The following is an 18,384-nucleotide window of genomic DNA, read 5'->3' on the forward strand; positions in this document are numbered from 1 at the left end:
CTCAGCATTAGTTTCTCTTTGCTAACTTTTCTTATTTCTAATTGAATTCATCCCATCCTGTTTTATGTGTGATTATAAATCACCTTAATTCTTTTTTAGGATACGTTAGGGGTATACGTAAGTAAATAGATTCTCATCATTTGAAGCAATTATGTAAGGCTAGATTTAGATTTCCACAGATAGGGAAGGGACACATGAATTATCCAAATCAAAGAAGAAATGAGGAGGAGACATAGATGATAAATGCCCAGAATTTAAAAAGATGTTCAGTGAAAGTCCAGGTGTGTGTGCAAGGGAAAACATTGTAGTAACAGAAAAGAAAGTATTGAAATTAATCCAGAGGATAAAATATCAAGCCACAGAGATGTGATAAAGAACCAAAAACTCTACATTAAAAACATAAAAGATGAGTTACAAAAAAGAGAAAATGAGTTTGTGTTAGTATATCTACCTAAATTTTTATGAGGTTTACATAATTAAAAATATTTTATGATGGGGGACAATTAAAGGGTTCAAGGAAAAGACATGAGTAGAGAGAACATTGTGAAACAATGAAAACATGTTGCTATGTTGTCTTTGTACATATGCATTTCAAATGTGTATACTCTAAGATATTTTTCTAAATTAATAGCTCAGGTACAATTCATGCTATGCCAATAAGAGGAGTCTGAGGCATTTATGACTTTATGTAAGATGATAGCAACGCACTGAAAAATTATGAGGAACAAACAACAGTGAAAGAATGTCCCACCGCAGAAGTGTAATAAGAATGAGAGGACTCCACCCCACCTGCCCACATCAGAACCTGGCCAGGGTGCAAACCCAACCATGTAACGACACTCAGAGAAAGCCTAAAGATTTCAGGAAGAAGTGTTCTTCAGCTTGTAACTCATTTTTCCTCAACGGAAAGTATCCTTCAATCTCATCTCTTTGCTCACCTGTGTTATATCTCATACCAATCCGACCATGAGGTAATGATGTTGTGGTAGCTGCCCATAGATTGTGTGAAGGGAGGAGGCCAGATATTCTTCTCTAAGACCTGGGTTGGCTTATTCCCTCCATACAGCTTCCTCTAATTTGGTGGGAATCAAAGGGGAGCATGAGGGGTTATGGGTTTTCGTTCTTTAATTGGTGAACTTTCCTTTCATTTCCTCATTCTAGGGATTGCCAAGGAAACCATGTTGAGGTTTTTCAGCCATTGGTAGCAGGCCCTTCAAGTGTCACTAAAATAGAATTTGAAGAAAACAAAAAGTAACGCTATAAAAACTGGAATGGTTTTTTTTTTTTTTAGGTTTCTTTCTTTATAAACACAAATATGCTCAAGTTCCTCTACAACTCATGAGACACCTTTGTGGTTGAGACAGAAGGCTATTGCCCTTAGAAAACATAACCCAGAAACTGTGGTCAACTTGTTAGATGGTCATTAATTTCAATGTAACTTCTAAACTAAAATCTTAAAGAGGTCACATATCTGGGGCATTGTCTAGCACCCACCCTCTGAAATACCTACCTTCCCCATTTACCTAGATGTGTATGAAATCTGTGACTATACAGTTTGAATTTTATGAACACTAATTTTACTTATTAGCATATATAGAAAAGATACTTGAGTGCTGCACAGAAAGTTCTATGAATCTGAAGAATTATTAGAACCTGTGAAATAATTTTTTCTACCATATCTGATCTCTTAAAGTAGAACTATTTAGAACATAACATGCATTTAATTAATCTTAACGAGGTTAAAAACAGGAAGAGCTCTTTAAAAACACTGATGAAGTAATGACGACTCATGATAAAAAATTAATGTAACAGAATGGAAAGTTCTTTCTGATAAGAAACACCTACATGATGGAAAAATATGCATAAAGAAAATGATGTTTTGAGAAGCTAAAAAAATCCATGGCTTTTACTTTTTAATATTTGTATTAATCTAATAAATGAATGCCTGAAGTTAAAAAAAATGAAATATAAATAAAGGCTTATAATGAAAAACAGCCATTTTCTATCCCAGTCCTATCCACCCCAGTCCTGCTCTCCAAAAGCAATGACTTTTAAAACTTTTAGGTCCATCTTAGGGTGCCTGGGTGGCTCAGTTGTTAAGCATCTGCCTTCAGCTCAGGTCATGATCCCAGGGTCCTGGGATCGAACCCCACATCGGGCTCCCTGCTCTGTGGGGAGCCTGCTTCTCCCTCTCCCACTCCCCCTGCTTGTGTTCCCTCTCTCGCTGTGTCTCTCTCTGTCAAATAAATAAATAAAATCTTAAAAAAAAAAAAAAAACTTTTAGGTCCATCTTCTGTTTACCTCCATATTTCTTTTTTTTCTTTATTTATTTGAGAGAGAGAGAATGAGAGACAGAGAGCATGAGAGGGGGGAGGGTCAGAGGGAGAAGCAGACCCCCCACTGAGCAGGGAGCCCGATGTGGGACTTGATCCCGGGACTCCAGGATCATGACCTGAGCCGAAGGCAGTCGCTCAACCAACTGAGCCACCCAGGCGCCCTACCTCCATAGTTCTAAATAATAAATTTAATCTCTTACCTGTCTGAAGATATTAATGCTACAGGTCTGTTTGTCTGTTGTCTCTGCTTATTTCTCTCTCTCTTTCTCATATTTGGAGATTTTCCCCCAAAATCTGATGATCCATTCCTCTAAAGAGGCACTAAAAACTGGATTGGGTGCGCTGGGGGTGAAGAGATGAGTGTGCAGAGATGGGGGTATACAAAGGAAAGAGCTAATCATTTTGTGGTGAACACACCAAAGCTCCCAGTGGTAAAGTATTATTTTTTTCCTTTAGAACTGTTCTAGAAAATAATTTTCTAGAAAACAGCCCTTGAATCTCCTGCCCAGCTGGAAGCCAAATTCCCTTGGAGAAAGAGGGTGAGCAATGGTTTTGAGCCCCCAGTCAGTAGCACATTTTCAAAAAACCCATTTTCAGTCCCAGCCTGTCCTCTGCCTTTGAAAGTCTTAAATAACAGGGAGAAATGCTTAAGATATAAAGTTAAAGGGGAAACATCAGGATACAAAATTATATACACAGTATGATTTACCGATATTCAAGCATGCATGAAATAGCTAGAAAGAAATACACCAAAATATTGAGTAGTTTTGATTATTTCTGAGTACTGTATAAAATGTGATGGTTATTTGCTTCTTGATACTTTTGTGTTTTTTTCCAAAATTTCCACAAAATATAGACAGTAATTTAAATATTAGGGAAAAAAAATACTTGTTTTTTTAAAAACATGTATCAAGATGCCAACAAGAAAACCCACAGAGGTGTATGTTGATATCTGAGTAAAGTTTCTCAGCTCCCAGCTTTAAAGATTTTCAGCTAAATATTTAATATTGCTTTACATTTAGAAAATATGAGTAGTATGCTAAGAAATTTTCTATTGATATGTTGAAAGATTGAAATGGCCACTTGAGAACTTGAAAGTGTTTTGCAAGTCCTGACTCAATCCTTCTCCCTACTCACCTGAATTTGTGTTGTCATTGGTTTTCATTAGTTTTATCACCTAAAAACAGCCTATGTGAAAATTACAGCCTGGAGTATACTCAGTAGTATCGTAATAATGTTATATGGTGACTACACTTTGTGGTGAGCATTGAATAATGTATAGAACTGTTGAAGTACTATGTTGTACACTCGAAACTGATAAACACTGTATGTCAACTACACTTCAATAATAAGAAAAAAGTCTATGGTCTAGCTTTGTATCTTTTGAGTTTTATACAAATGAAATCATACTGTATGTCTTATTCTACAGGGGTTTTTCTTCACTCCATATTATGTTTGTGAGTTTTGTGGATACTTCTGGTATTTATATTTCTATTCTAGTGAATACCTTTATTATTACATCTTTATTTATCATCTTAGTTTTTCATTTCTTTAGACAATATCCATTAGTTTCCTCTAATATCAATGAGAATTTAGCATATTTTCATTTCCTCCCCTGTAACTCCAGCCAGAAGTCAAGCTGTATTGTTTGTATGTTTTCCTCCTTCGATTTATCAATATATGCTGCTTTCTGATTTCTCCACTTTCATTTTTAGTCCTTAAAAGTAAAAATGTACACCATTTATATGGACAAGCAAATTTTGAAATTTTTTGATCATGTGCTACTAATTTTGACCTCTAAAATATCCTTACTTATTTGTAAATTAAATATATGCATTAATGTACTAGTTTATTATGGACAAATGATTAATTACACACAAAAGTAGAATTTTTGAAAGGATAAAAATATTTTCTTACCTTTCTTCACTGAATTATCATGCACATCCCCTAGAGTAGAGACACTCTCCTGATTTAGATGAACAGTCCTCAGTCCTTTCAGGATTATGTATCCTTTTGAGAGTCAAATTAGCATTATGAACTCTAAGAAAAATGCACCCATTTCACATGATGTCAGGCAAATCACAACTCAGGAACTCCCTAGGAATTCAACATAATTGGGATTATAGACATTGCCAACTCCAGAATCTCTGTAATGAAGAGAAAAATGAAACAATAGAGCCATTTGCCAAGATATAAACATGATAGTCAAACTAACCCTGATTGATTGAATATGTAATAACGTGTTTAGATCATCTCTCCACTAGTACCATAGTTGAATGAACCAGCAATCCCCAACAGTTCTCTTATCTTCTCTCCTGTCTCTCTCTCCTTTTCTGTCATGTTCTCCTTCTCTCATGTCCCTCCTCTCCCTCTCCCTTGTCTCCCCCTCCTTGTTCACTTCTCTCCACTTTCTCTTCTGTCTCCTCGGGCCCCCCAGTAAGTCCCCAAAACCCAGAATTAGATTTTCTTCAACGAATGTGCTCCACCTACTGGTACTTTAAAGAATTTCAAATTTAAATACAATTTGAGAAACTGCTATCAGATATGTTAATGGAAATTATTTTATTACCTAAATTTTAGTACCTGAGAAGATCTTGGCAACTTATGGACTAAGATCATTTTTAAAATCTAAACTTAATACATGATTTATCAAACATATTCACATGGAGCATGTATTATTTTAATAACCTCTCATATGGGACGCCTGGGTGGCTCAGTCGCTTAAGCGTCTGCCTTTGGCTCAGGTCATGATCCCAGGGTCCTGGGATCAAGCCCCGCATTGGGCTCCCTGCTCAGCAGGGGGCCTGCTTCTCCTTCTCCCTCTGCTTCTCCCCCTGCTTGTGCTCTCTCTCACTCTCTGTCAAATAAATAAGTAAATAATCTTTAAAAAAAATATTCTCTCATATGTAGAAACACAGCTATTATAATGTTTTAAAACTTATCACAATCATATCCAACTTGTCTCTTTTTTAAAAAAGATTTATTTATTTATTGAGAGAGAGAATGCGAGCAGGGAGCGGGGCAAAAGAAAAGGGAAAGGGAGGGAATCTCAAGCAGCCTCCCCGCTGAGCATGGAGCTGGATGTGGGGTTCAATCCCAGGACCCTGAGATCTCGACCTGAGCTGAAATAGAGTCGGTTGCCAAACGGACTAGGGCACCCAGGAGCCTCCAACTTGTCCCTTTCTGATTTCCTTCTTCCCTATTCCTTTTGGCTCAGGGAACTTCTTCTCATCCTCCTTCCCAGACTCCTCTTCCCAAACTCATTTTTCTGCCTCCAGTTCAGTCTCTGACTTTCCTTTCTTACTACACTGCATGCACTTCCTTGGGTGACTCACCTTCTTCCACTTGTTCAATTATTGCCTTTACACAAATAATTGGTAAATATTTGTTTCTAGATTGAACTTCTCTCCTGAGCCTTAGACTCACATCTCTAAATACCAGCTTGCAGGCACGTCAAGCTCATCCAAACTGCTGTCCTCTCTTTTGTTAATGACATCTAACCTTATCCACTTATCCACTGCTATTGAACAAGCCACCCCAAATGTAATGATATAAAACAGCAACCATTTTATTATGTTCACAGCTTCTGTGAGTCAAGAGTTATGACACAGCAGGGTTGGCTTGTCTCTGCTCCACATACAAGGGCATCAGCTGAGAAGACTTTTTTTTTTTTTTAAAGATTTTATTTATTTGATAGAGACACGGTGAGAGAGGGAACACAAGCAGGGGGAGTGAGAGAGGGAGAAGCAGGCTTCCCGCTGAGCAGGGAGCCCGATGCGGGGCTTGATCCCAGGACCCTGGGATCATGACCTGAGCCGAAGGCAGACGCTTAATGACTGAGCCACCCAGGTGCCCCGAGAAGACTGTCTTGTTGTTACAAGATACCGTATTTCCCTCACATTACCAAACGGTGGAGAGGGAGGTAAAGATGAAAAGGAGGTCCTTGTTCTTTGTTTCCTAGAAATATTCACATTATTTTTAAGTACCATACTCATGTTAAATAGAATATTAAGATCAAGTTCATAATAAAGAATAAAAACTACTTCCAGAAGTTAATTTGTATTGATATAATTTAAAATGTTCTTCTGAGAACATATAAATTTTTTAAGATTTTATTTCTTTGTCAGAGAGAGAGAATATCTACTGCAATTTTTATTTTAATTTTTAAAAATATTTTATTTATTTGACAGAGAGAGACACAGCGAGAGAGGGAACACAAGCAGGGGGAGTGGGAGGGGGAGAAGCAGGCTTCCCGCCGAGCAGGGAGCCCGATGTGGGACTCGATCCCAGGACCCTGGGATCATGACCTGAACCAAAGGCAGATGCTTAACTGACTGAGCCACCCAGGCGCCCCTCTACTGAAGTTTTTATTTTTATTTTTTTATTTTTATTTTTTTTTTAAAGATTTTATTTATTTATTTGAGAGAGAGAGACACAGCGGGAGAGGGAACACAAGCAGGGGGAGTGGGAGAGGGAGAAGCAGGCTCCCCGCTGAGCAGGGAGCCCGATATGGGGCTCGATCCCAGGACCCTGAGATCATGACCTGAGCCGAAGGCAGACGCTTAACGACTGAGCCACCCAGGTGCCCCTCTACTGAAGTTTTTAAAGAAACTACAACTTTAGCTACAAGCAATTGATAAGTTGGTTTGAAATTTTGTATATTAAACTTATTAGAAGGATGTCAAACAGCAGACATGGAACATTCTTAAAGCCTCAGGCTGCCTCACCAAGTTAGAAAAGGAAAGCAACTTGACCAGCCTGCATTTTTAATTTATAGATGCATTACTCCCTTGCTGTTAAATAGAGGCATCCAACTGGTGCAACTTTATTTACAAACGTTAGTTTGATACTTCCCTAACCGTTCCATAAGCAAACGTGTCCGTGACAGAGTCGATGTTGCAACTCTATAAACTACGACAAAGCCAATCTGCTCTCCTAAATGACTGTATTTGTGTCAACTCCTTGAAACCGTGATGGATTAAACTGTGTCAACTCTTATATTCAAACATGCTTTGAAGTATGAATGGAATTAATAGGTGAAGCATTCTTTAAAATGCTGATTACTGATTCATGAGCTTAACTTCTAGAATCAAAACCAAGTACATTGATTAGAAGGTGAAATGCAGGTTAATTACCTTGCTCTGCTGGTCTGCTAGTGTGTATCTGGTATTAACTAACCTGTAGAAACAGGTCTGTGAGGTTTTATATTGTACGCGCTATGACTTGGTTTCAGGTAACAAAAAATACTAAACTTAGTCAACTATCTATAAACGTCTAAGCTTCACTAACTTAAAGGTGCTAATTTAGGTTTATTATGAAATGGGAATTTTACAAGTGTGTTTCTTTAGGAAGAAGGATCAATTTTTTAAAATGTGTGATTTCAAATGCACGGTACTTAGGTCAAGGATACTACAATACATCCCTGAAAGCCATTTCTTTTTTTTTTTTTAAAGATTTTATTTATTTATTTGACAGAGAAAGAGAGAGTTCACAAGCAGGAGGAGAGGCAGAGGAAGAAGCAGCTCCCGGCTGAGCAGGGAACCTGACGCGGGGCTCGATCCCAGGACCCTGGGATCACGACCTGAGCTGAAGGCAGCCGCTTAAGGACTTCACGGCGCCCCGTGAAAACCATTTCTAAATGGGTTTTAAAGGATGCGTACTCCTCTTAATGGGAACTTCTGTCCTCACAGACTAGGAATAAGACAGTTATATAGAAAGCCAAACGATACTAAGCTTAATTACACAATATATTGTAAAACAGTGTTGGAAGACAAGGGTTAACAAGTCATTCACGAGGTAGCTGGCACTATAAATAAGGAAAGACCCACCCTAGGTATTTTGGAGTAATCGTAGTGTATGTTAAATGACTATGTGCATACAGACTGTGAGGAGAGCAATACTACAGATGAAATGTGCGGAGGGGTAGAAGAGATTGATTCCAAGGCAGGTTTCTTGGAAGTCTGAACTGGGCATGGAAGGATGGATGGAAGCCTGAGAAATTCCAAGCAGGGGTGGCAGCAGCCTGACTACAGGCCAGATGGAAGAGGTTTAGGAAATGCTCAGCAGCATGAGTGGTGGGTATGAGGTCTGAGGCCAAAGGGCAGAGGAGGAATGCAGAAGAAAGGGCAGAAAAGAGAGGTCAGAGTCAAATGGTGGATTGCTTTGAATGTCGGGTTGAGTTTAGCATCTTTTCTGTAGAAGGGGGGATGCTTAGAATATTTGAGGAGGGCAGTGATAATGGGATTTGAGGAAGTTATTATTATTTTTGGGGGGGGGGGGGTTGTAAAACGGTGGTTTTATTAAAGCCCAGGGACAGAATCCCTGGGCAGAAAGAGCGACTGCCCCGGGGTTGTGTGTCCTGCCTCATTATATACTTGGGAGTTGGGGGTAGGGAAAAAGGGAGGTTTTCAAAAGAACTTCCATATGGTAAAGACGAACTACAAGATACTGGAGGCCTTTGCCATTGTCAAGTTAAGGTTGTTTTTCCCTTTAGTAGGACATTAAGACGGTTGGGAACTTCCTGGAAGAGAACGGAGGTCAGAGTGACCGGAGACCCAAGATTGCCGAAGTTCAAGTCAGAGGGAACGTGGGACCAAAGTTGAGTGGTGGCAGTGGACAAAAGATTGGGAAATCAAGAAATATTTCAAAGGTATACTCAACAGGATTTGACTAGGGCAATGAAAGAGGGAAAGAGTCGGATTTACTTTGTGGTTTGGGATCTAATTCCCTTCCCCTTGAATCTGGAGCTGGCCTTAGTGATTCACTGGTGACCAATGCAGTTTGGAGGAAGTGATACTATGTAACCTCTCAGACTAGATCAGAAGGCAACCATGCTGCCTCTGCCTTGTTTGCTGGAATACGTGTTCTGAGCCACCTGAAGGCACTGTGGTCTACAGACAGTCTTGAGTCCTGAGCTGAACCTAGCCTTCGAGGTGTCCTAGCCTAGGCTTAGAGGTGTCAGATGATTTCTGGCTTGATCAACTGTAACGGCAAAAGACACATGGAAGGATAAACCATAAAGGAACAGATTATTCGGCCTTCTAATAAGGCGCTCTTTAGCATGCAGAAGTTTTTATCTCATTAAACACTCAGTTGCATTAGGTGGGTAAGCTGAGTATAGTGATGGATATAAAGTAGTGGTTAGAAATTTGCTCCAAAGCATTTACATGCCATCCCTCAAATTTCCAGCCCTTATGACCACTAATATGCATGTATAAGAGGCCAGCAGTTAGGTGTTCAGGCCATTTGGAGGTACACCCTGGGCCTCTAGCAGACTCAGAATAAACATCAATATGAATTTAAAAGAGAAGGTCATTTTGAATAAGAGTAGAATGATCTATTTTCCAATAGTTACTCAATTCTTTTTCCCCCATAGTTCTCATCTGTAAGAGAAATACACAGTTATTGAGAGTATGAAAAACTGATACTCTGAAATTTTGAAATTTCATCTTAGTCCAATGACCAGACCTGACAGCCCTAAACACAAATAAACTAGCAGAACTATATGCCAAGAGATTTTTATTGTAAAAAGTAAACTGAGGTTTATTTGAACATTTGTTCCTATATGCTTGTATTTTTTCATTTAATCAACTTTATTAAAGTATAAATCACATATACAATAAAATTCCATGATTTTAAGTGCCAAGGTCGAGTTTTGATACATGTAAACAGTCTGGTAAGCACTACCACAATCCATATAAAGAACATTTCCATCCCCTCAAAATATTCTTTTGCTCCCTTCCCAATCAATTCCCTAGTCCTAGCCCTAGCAACCACGGACGCCTTTCTCTTGTTTGAATTTTGGCTTTTCTAGGTTTTCACATAGCATAGTCATACAGTGAGTTCTCTTTTGTGTCTGGTTTCTTTCACTTGGCGTAATGCCATTTTACTATTCGCCCAAGTAGTTGTTCCTTTTCACTAATGAGTAGTATTTTCACATCCTGATACATCATCTGTTTATCCAGTCATCTGTTAATGGGCATTTCTGTTGTTTCTAAGTTTTGCCTATTGTGAATAAAGCTGCTATGGAAATCTGAGTGCAAAACTTCTATTTTTCCTGGGTAGAATACCTAGGAATGAGGAACCATGGTTTTAGTACTAAAAAATATTTATAATCCTTATATCAATTATCCTTTAAAAAATGAAAAATACAAACATTTCTTAGTCATATTTCATAGTAAAATTTATCAGTGGATCTGTTGTAAGATAGTTGAAGAATTCATATATTTTCCAGGCCTAAAGAGTCACACACAATCATATACATTTAACATATTTCAAGATAATGCTTAATAATATGTGGGAAGATACTATTCCTTACAAACTTCAATATATTATGTAAAATAAAATACACTCAAAAAAATACATTCATACTATTATATGAACAAAGAAACTACACTAAGAATTCTGTTGTGATTTTCTCTTAAGGGCAAAGAGCTGCAGAATCTCTAATTTAAAAAGAGGACAATTTTAATTAGTCCACCTTCCAAAGAAATACATTTATAAAATGCCTACATGCTTCTCACACTAGTTATGTTGACTTTAACAAAGAACAGTATCTCTCATTTGTCAAATGAGAAACATTTCCTAACTCACAACATCCCCAGGATTGTTCTTAGTCTAAACTTCCATATAGAAAAATGTGGAATAGGAAATTTTAAATATCAGACTCCAAGGTTATAAGCTCTCACATTCAAAAGTGCAGAGAATCCAACATTAACAAATTATAGTTCTTCAAAAATCAGAACCACAGATGTCCCTTATTTAAATAACAGTGATGTCACTTCAGAGTTAACAACTACAGGGAATCACTGAATTGTAACACATGGAGAGATTAAGAAAACTTCAAGTGTTCCTATATATCATTATAAAAATGAACATTTTACAATATTATGATCTCTAGAGAAAGACATATATAAAGATCATGATCAACAAAACTTCAGTCATGACAAAGTAAAAATTTTACCTTCCTTTCAAGCTGCTTTCTAAACATATTAAGTCTCAACCTCACTGAATTAATGAAAATAAAATTTATCCCACAACAGATTTTTGTGGCAGAAACTAAAACTTCAACAAATATATGAAACGAAAATAGCATGAGCAGTTTCCTTACACAAACTATATTTAGATTTCCTTAGCGCAACACTTGGAAACTCAATTTCATATTTTGTAAACTAGTCATATGAAATGATTCTAAAAGTATAAATGAGTTTTATATCAACCAATTGACGCTGACAAGCTGCCATACCACCACCTGTCGCTGGCAGCTTCCAACGCAAACTTGCAGTACTTAAAACACACGTCAGCATCTGCCAAGGAAGCAGGCTGCAGAGTGAAGACTGGAGCTCGAAGACAGTGGTTATGAACTGCCACACAGTGGCAAGGCTGCCAGCCCGGGGAACGGGGCACACATTCCGTGTCCCCCAAGCCCCAGGAAGGCCGCTCTGTGTGCATCAATGCACCCAGTCTCTCGGATGGCGCAGAACTTCCAGAATTTCCGCTTCTTTGGAGTTCTCCGGGGGTGAATGCATGTACTCCCACCTATAATGGTCCAAAACAAAAGCAAAACATGTACTAATAAGAAAAATTATAATGAACAATACACACACCTCTTTACTTAAAATCGATGAAAAATAAAATTCTAAGAGTAAAAAATGTCTTACACCTCCTTGTCTCTAATGTACCTAATACGCCTTTTACCCACTAGCCTTTTTTAAAATAGTTGCTGCTAAGGAAATAAAGTATTTTATTTTATTTATTTATTTATTTATTTATTTATTTATTTATTTATTTATTTATTTTTAAGATTTTATTTATTTATTTGACAGAGAGAGACACAGCGAGAGAGGGAACACAAGCAAGAGGAGTGGGGAGAGGGAGAAGCAGGCTTCCCGCGGAGCAGGGGGCCCAATGTGGGGCTGGATCCCAGGAACCTGGGATCATGACCTGAGCCGAAGGCAGACGCTTAACGACTGAGCCACCCAGGCGCCCCGGAAATAAAGTATTTTAATAATTCCTGAGCAGGGGCGCCTGGGTGGCTCAGTCGTTAAGCGTCTGCCTTCGGCTCAGGTCATGATCCCAGGGTCCTGGGATCGAGCCCCGTGTCGGGCTCCCTGCTCAGTGGGGAGCCTGCTTCTCCCTCTCCCACTCCCCCTGCTTGTGTTCCCTCTCTCGCTGTGTCTCTCTCTGTCAAATAAATAAATTTAAAAAATAAATAAATAAATAAAATAATTCCTGAGCATTGTTTGCCTAATATTAATATCCCAGAGCCAAAATACACTTTTAGTATAAATCAGGGTTTCATAAATTGTAGACCCTCCCATGATCCATGGGCAAACTTTGTTTTTTAGCTTAATACTTATACATTTATTTTAATGTGTTACTTTCTATTTATGGCAATAATATCAGTTTGCATTTTTAAATAAATTCTCTCTCAGAAAAACTAAGAGTAGAAAATTTAAGTAAATAATACCTCAGATAATATACAAATATAGTCAAGATGGTTAAGCTCTAGTATGAAGTCTGGCAGATACTGGCTTAGACCAGGGGGTAGCAAACTTTTCCTGTAAAGTGTCACTTAATAGATAACTTTAATTTAGGCTTTGTGGGGCCACATACAGTCTTTTGCATATTCTTTTTTGTTTTTAATAATCCTTTAAACATGTAAAATTCATTCTTAGTTCAAGGACTGCACAAAAACACATCACAAGTAGACCTGAATTCAGCTTATAGCCTGAAGTTTGCACACCCTTGGTATAGACTGTAAGAAGCCAAAAGTGACCTGTCCCAGTAACTATTCAAATGAACAAGGGATTGATGTATAATCCACCCATATCTGCAGCTTAGAATGTACCTTATAATTAGGGGCCAGTAGTAATCAAGAAGACTACTGGAGGCCTTAAAAACTTATCTCTACTTTTTGTTCACATCTCGTCTCTGGGGTGGCAGGAACACCTAGCAGTGATGTGCATGAGCTTTCAGCTAAGGACAAGAGACCTCACGAGCAGCAATCATACAAGGACAGAGCCAATGCCATTCGGAAGGCAGACACAACCATGCAGGGTACTAATCTCACCAGGCTAGGTCTGGACAGCAGAGCGAGGCAGGGCATTCCTCCGGTGCCATACAGCAGTCCACTCTTAGTTGGACATTTACACTCATAGAAAAAAGAAGATTCTAGCTCTTATAAAACAAGCAATGTAATTTTTCTTTTTTTCTGATCTTTTCTATTTCAATCTGGACACACATCATTCTGACTTTCATATAGCCAAAAAGTCAAGCTAATTGCACCAACATAAATATATCTGTTTTTAAAATTCCTCCCATAGGAGTGCCTGGGTAGCTCAGTCAGTTAAGCATCTGATTCTTGATCTCAGCTCAGGTCTTGATCTCAGGGTTGTGAGTTCAAGTCCTGTGTCAGGCTCCACACTGAGCATGGAGCCTACTAAAAAAATTCCCCCCATAGATTCAATTAACCTTTATGGAGGCTCACCACAGCAACATATAAAGCAAAAAGAGAATGCCAAGCACTGGCAACAATCCCTTGTACTTTCAAACAAGCTTGATACTTCATATTGGAGAATAAGACTTCTCCTTACAAATAAATATAACAATTTCTAACAAAATTAAGCTGAAAAACCTGACATGCTCAAATAAATTTGCTTTGCCCATAACTCTTCCTAGAAAATTACCAATTAGGCAAGGACACCACCATCCACCCTATCTTCTCACTCCCTCTGTCCTTTCCCAGCTGTCACCCACAAAGCCTTGTCATTCATCATGCTGTTCATTCTTTAAAAGAAAAAATTATTTTCCTTATTAGTTGACTGTGATTTTATTATTAAAATCAGGAAAGTCAAAACCAACGAAGTCTTTAGGTTAGACATTTGCAGTGTTAACGCTCATGTTTTGTAGGGGTTAGTGGACTGAGAGTGGAGGAATAATTATGATGAGTAATTCTTACCGAGCAGTTAAAGGTAAAGACATCAAGATGCTTTCAATCCTGGATCCTGGAGTGAAGAGGCCAAACTTTGTACCCCGATCATACAACAGGTTAAATTCTACATACCTGACATAAAGACAACAAATAACATTAAAGGCCAGTTGAATAAAATCTTTCTTAAGACTAGCCCATAATGAATACTCTAAAGGGGGTGGGAGGTTTCTTCCTGCCCATCACCCCTCCCCCTCTCAGTCAGCTGGAATGGGCACAGGGAACGCCAGTCTACAGCCAGCCAGCTGAGTCTTCTCCATCTGGACAGGCATAAATAAAAGGGTATTCTACCCAACAAACAATAGGATATAGATTCGGCCCCAACAGACAGCAGCTATCAAACAAGAAGGTTATGTTTTCCAATAAACAGAATGGACACAAAGCTGAGAACTTTAAGGCTCAAAAACAAGAGAAAGAAATGAAAGAAATGGCACCCTTTATCAGGATAGAACAGTTCGTTCTGGCCTTCCCCCGTGGTCTGAGAGGTTTCAGAAGACTTCATTTTACCACCTATAATTTCCACATACTAAGATCTAAAACTTTTGTAACTGAAAGGCCAAGTACAGCTAACGGCAATCTATTAATAATTACTAATATAGGGCGCCTGGGGGCTCAGATGGTTAAGCGTCTGCCTTCGGCTCAGGTCATGATCTCAGGGTCCTGGGATCAAGTCCCGCATCGGGCTCCCTGCTCCTTGGGAGCCTGCTCCTCCCTCTGCCTCTCTCTCTCTCTCATGAATAAATAAATAAAATCTTTAAAAAAAAAATAATTACTAATACATTCTAGAGATTTCCTTTTCTCAAAGTAGTTAATAGCATTGATGAGCAGTCCTATAATTCAGTCTCCCTGCAGATTAGCGGCAATCAATAAGCAGTGGTTGAGCTGCAGTGCTCAATTTTTTTTTTTTTTTTAAAGATTTTATTTATTTATTTGAGAGAGAGAATGAGAGAGAGAGCATGAGAGGGAGGAGGGTCAGAGGGAGAAGCAGACTCCCCGCTGAGCAGGGAGCCCAATGCGGGACTCGATCCCGGGACTCCAGGATCATGACCTGAGCTGAAGGCAGTCGCTTAACCAACTGAGCCACCCAGGCGCCCATGCAGTGCTCAATTTTATTTTGCTAAGAAAAATATCCTTAGCATCAATTAAAACTTGGTTCAATAAATTTATTTTCCATTAACTGCCACGGGGTCAGATCTAAACTCTGTGTAGCTTAAACATCTCTGACTGCCTTTAACATCATGGGATCTTTTATAAAAGGTCATTTAAACTCCAAAGATAATTTTCACTACTGATAAGGATTTAGAATGACCCATAAAGCCGAAAATTCAATGAATAGTCCCCCTTTCAGATCATTTATCAACTCATGCAGAAACTATTCTCTTGGTCTAAACTTCCCTCACATAGTCTTGTTTATCCACTAATTCGTCTTTAATCACACCTGGAGGAAGATAACCTCTAGAATCCCACAGTACTTGAATTTTTAGAAAACACACTTCTCTGTGCAAACTTGCCAAAAGCCCTGAGAAAATTTAAATAAATTATATCCATGGATCCCTTTCTAGTCCCCAGTATTGACTCATCACAGATTGAACTTTGTGCATTAATAACTAATGCCTTCTTATACCTGTTTCAAAAGATAATATAAAGCAAAACTTCTTCCTTCCTAAGACCATGGAAAAGAATTTCAGCCTTCAGTCACCTTTTTCACCCCCGATGCTGCCTTTCTGAAACATGATATTTAAGGGATGGCTGTGATTCTCTAATTTGTATGGATGTCTCTTTCAAAGGCCCTTGTATGGAACTCCCTACATGAATTTTCTGTAAGGATCCCTGTACTGCTTTCCTTTTTTGAGTGAAGAATGCCTCTCTGACCCCTCCCAGGTTTCACTTAGATCTGATCTTTCTGTTCCTTCTGGTACGTTTATCCTCTCTGAGGTGCCTGCAAACCATGAACCTTAGCCATTCCCTTCAATTTAACAGATGCCTAAATTTTATCCTGTTTCCCTTTCCTAAAATACAGCAAAGAGACAGTAAGGTAAAGATCTTTCGTTTCTGCAGTGCCTGACTGGCTTAGTCGGTAGAGCACGCGACTCTCGATCTGGTGGTTGTGAGTTTGAGCCCAATGCTGGGTGTAGAGAGTACTAACGTACGTACATACACCACACATACAATACATAAATACATACAATCAGTCAATCGGGGAAGCTCCTATCTGGGGCGGAAGGAAATGGAGTAAGCGGAACCTGTGAAGCATACAGATAGGGTGATGAGTGCCGTGTGCGGAAGGTGAAGATAATGCTGACAACCGTAGGTGAAGATAATGCTGACAACCGTAGGGAGAGCTGTGGTTCATCTGAAGTCCCAGAGTTTACTGCCATCTTAAGGCCCAGAGATAAGGGTGGCAGAAGGAGGTTCTCTGTGAGAAAGTCACAAAAACCAAAACCAACACGAAAAAACACCAAAAAGAATACAAAACACGGTTCCTATGTCTCAGAAGTTTTAAGGTTTCACCTAATTCATATTCACAAAACCGGTCAGCTTTGCATGTAAAATCCTATGCAAAACTGGAACATTGCCCTTTCCAAAGGTTGGGTTTTTTTAATAAATGTTCACTGGCTATTTTATTGACATAATTGTTATATTAGTTTCAGGTGTACAATATAATGATTCAACAATTCTGTACATTACTGCTTGCTCATCACCAAAAGTGGACTCTTAATCCCCTTCACCCTATTTCACCGATCCCCCACACCTCCCTGCTGGTAACCACTAGTTTGTTCTCTGTATTTGAGTCTCGTTTTGTTTGTTTGTTTTTTCTGGCTTAGTCGGTAGAGCACAAGACTCTTGATCTAGGGGGTGTGAATTTGAGCCCCATGTTGGGTGTAGAGAGTACTAACACACATACATATATACATTTGTACATACATACATACATACAATAAGGGAAGCTCCTATTTGGAGCAGAAGGAAGTGTCTAACATATTGGCTGGCACATAGTAAGGACCCCATAATTAGTTAATATTGTCATTAACTATAAATAATTTCCGAAATGATTATGCCCATCAAAACGACCTCCATGAAATCTTAAAGATGAATGGAAAAGTGTGGGATTCCAAATTTATAAAGCAGCAAAAACATTAAATGATGCCCATATCTTGGCATAAGGCTGGAAGGTATTGCTAGAAGACTAAAAGAAATCAGCCGAATTAAATTCAGCAAGTACCACTACATGGCTGCTATGAGTCGCTAATTTACAGACAAATGAAATAAATTTTGCTTTTTTTTTTTTAAAGTTTTTATCTATTTGAGAGGCAGAGAGAGAGAGAGCATGGCAGGGGGCGGGGAGCAGGTAAGGAGCAGAGAGAGCAGGAGAAGCAGACTCCCCACTGAGGAAGGGAGCCCGATGCGGGGCTCGATCCCAGCACCCCGAGATCACGACCAGAGTCGAAGGCAGATGCTTACCCACCCAGGAGCCCCAACTTTGTTCTTTTTACAGCACTATTGCACACAATTTTTAATATTCATTTAATATTCATCTAGTTTTAAAAAGCAGCTCTGGAGAGTCTTAACACAACCCTAACAAGACAACAAGCACCCACATGACTCCAAATGCCCCACCTCGCCGCGCCAGTTCCACAACAGGGTGGCCCATTCTCCTGTTGCCACTCACCGCCCTCTCCGGAGCTGCTGCCACAGCTTCTCCTGGGGCGTGAATGAGTCATCACGGTGCTTTTTCACAAGAGGAATGTAAGAAGGAACGACAGCCTGGGCGCAGCTCTGCACAAAGCGAAACACTTCCTCCTTGGATGGGGAGTCAAGGTCATCAAAAAAGATGCCCCCGATGCCCCTCCTCTCCCCACGATGGACGATAAAGAAGTAATCATCACACCTGGGAAACACAGCAGGGCCATGGCAAGGTTCAAAGGGGGGAAAAAAAAGACATGAAAATCAGTGTGAGCATTTCCGCATGGAGCTCTCTCCTTGACTCACGCCAACACGGTGTCCTTACTTTCTGTCCAGCTATGAAAACGAAACTAGGGCTTTCGACAGACTTCCTGC

At 39.3% G+C, this 18,384-nt stretch overlaps 1 protein-coding gene and 1 long non-coding RNA gene across 5 annotated transcripts in view; both read right to left on the minus strand.

Annotated features, from left to right (window-relative positions):
• Window positions 1-944: 944 nt before the first annotated feature.
• LOC135362129 (uncharacterized) lies at window positions 945-4,533 on the minus strand. Its single transcript, XR_010406601.1, has 3 exons — window positions 4,254-4,533; window positions 2,537-2,678; window positions 945-1,223 (listed from the first exon to the last, which is right to left on the minus strand). It is a non-coding gene; the product is annotated as an uncharacterized LOC135362129 (long non-coding RNA).
• Window positions 4,534-9,837: 5,304 nt separating this feature from the next.
• Window positions 9,838-18,384, minus strand: part of CPOX (coproporphyrinogen oxidase) — a 78,083-nt gene continuing 69,536 nt past the window's right edge. For 2 of the 4 annotated variants that reach the window (XM_064580595.1, XM_045902714.3), the window contains 3 exons: window positions 17,996-18,214; window positions 14,296-14,400; window positions 9,838-11,873 (listed from right to left, as the gene is read on the minus strand). In XM_064580595.1, the coding sequence (XP_064436665.1) occupies window positions 11,786-11,873; window positions 14,296-14,400; window positions 17,996-18,214 (412 nt within the window). In that variant the 3' untranslated portion in view covers window positions 9,838-11,785. Of the gene's footprint in view, window positions 11,874-13,388; window positions 13,489-14,295; window positions 14,401-16,511; window positions 16,569-17,995; window positions 18,215-18,384 lie in introns of those variants that run through there. The other 2 variants (XR_010408045.1, XM_064580603.1) reach the window with 2 other exon arrangements.

Source organism: Mirounga angustirostris, unplaced genomic scaffold (genome assembly GCF_029215605.1).
Source record: "Mirounga angustirostris isolate CCGP_5_RB_7025 unplaced genomic scaffold, mMirAng1.0.hap1 SCAF_1, whole genome shotgun sequence".
NCBI classification, from domain to species: domain Eukaryota; kingdom Metazoa; phylum Chordata; class Mammalia; order Carnivora; family Phocidae; genus Mirounga; species Mirounga angustirostris.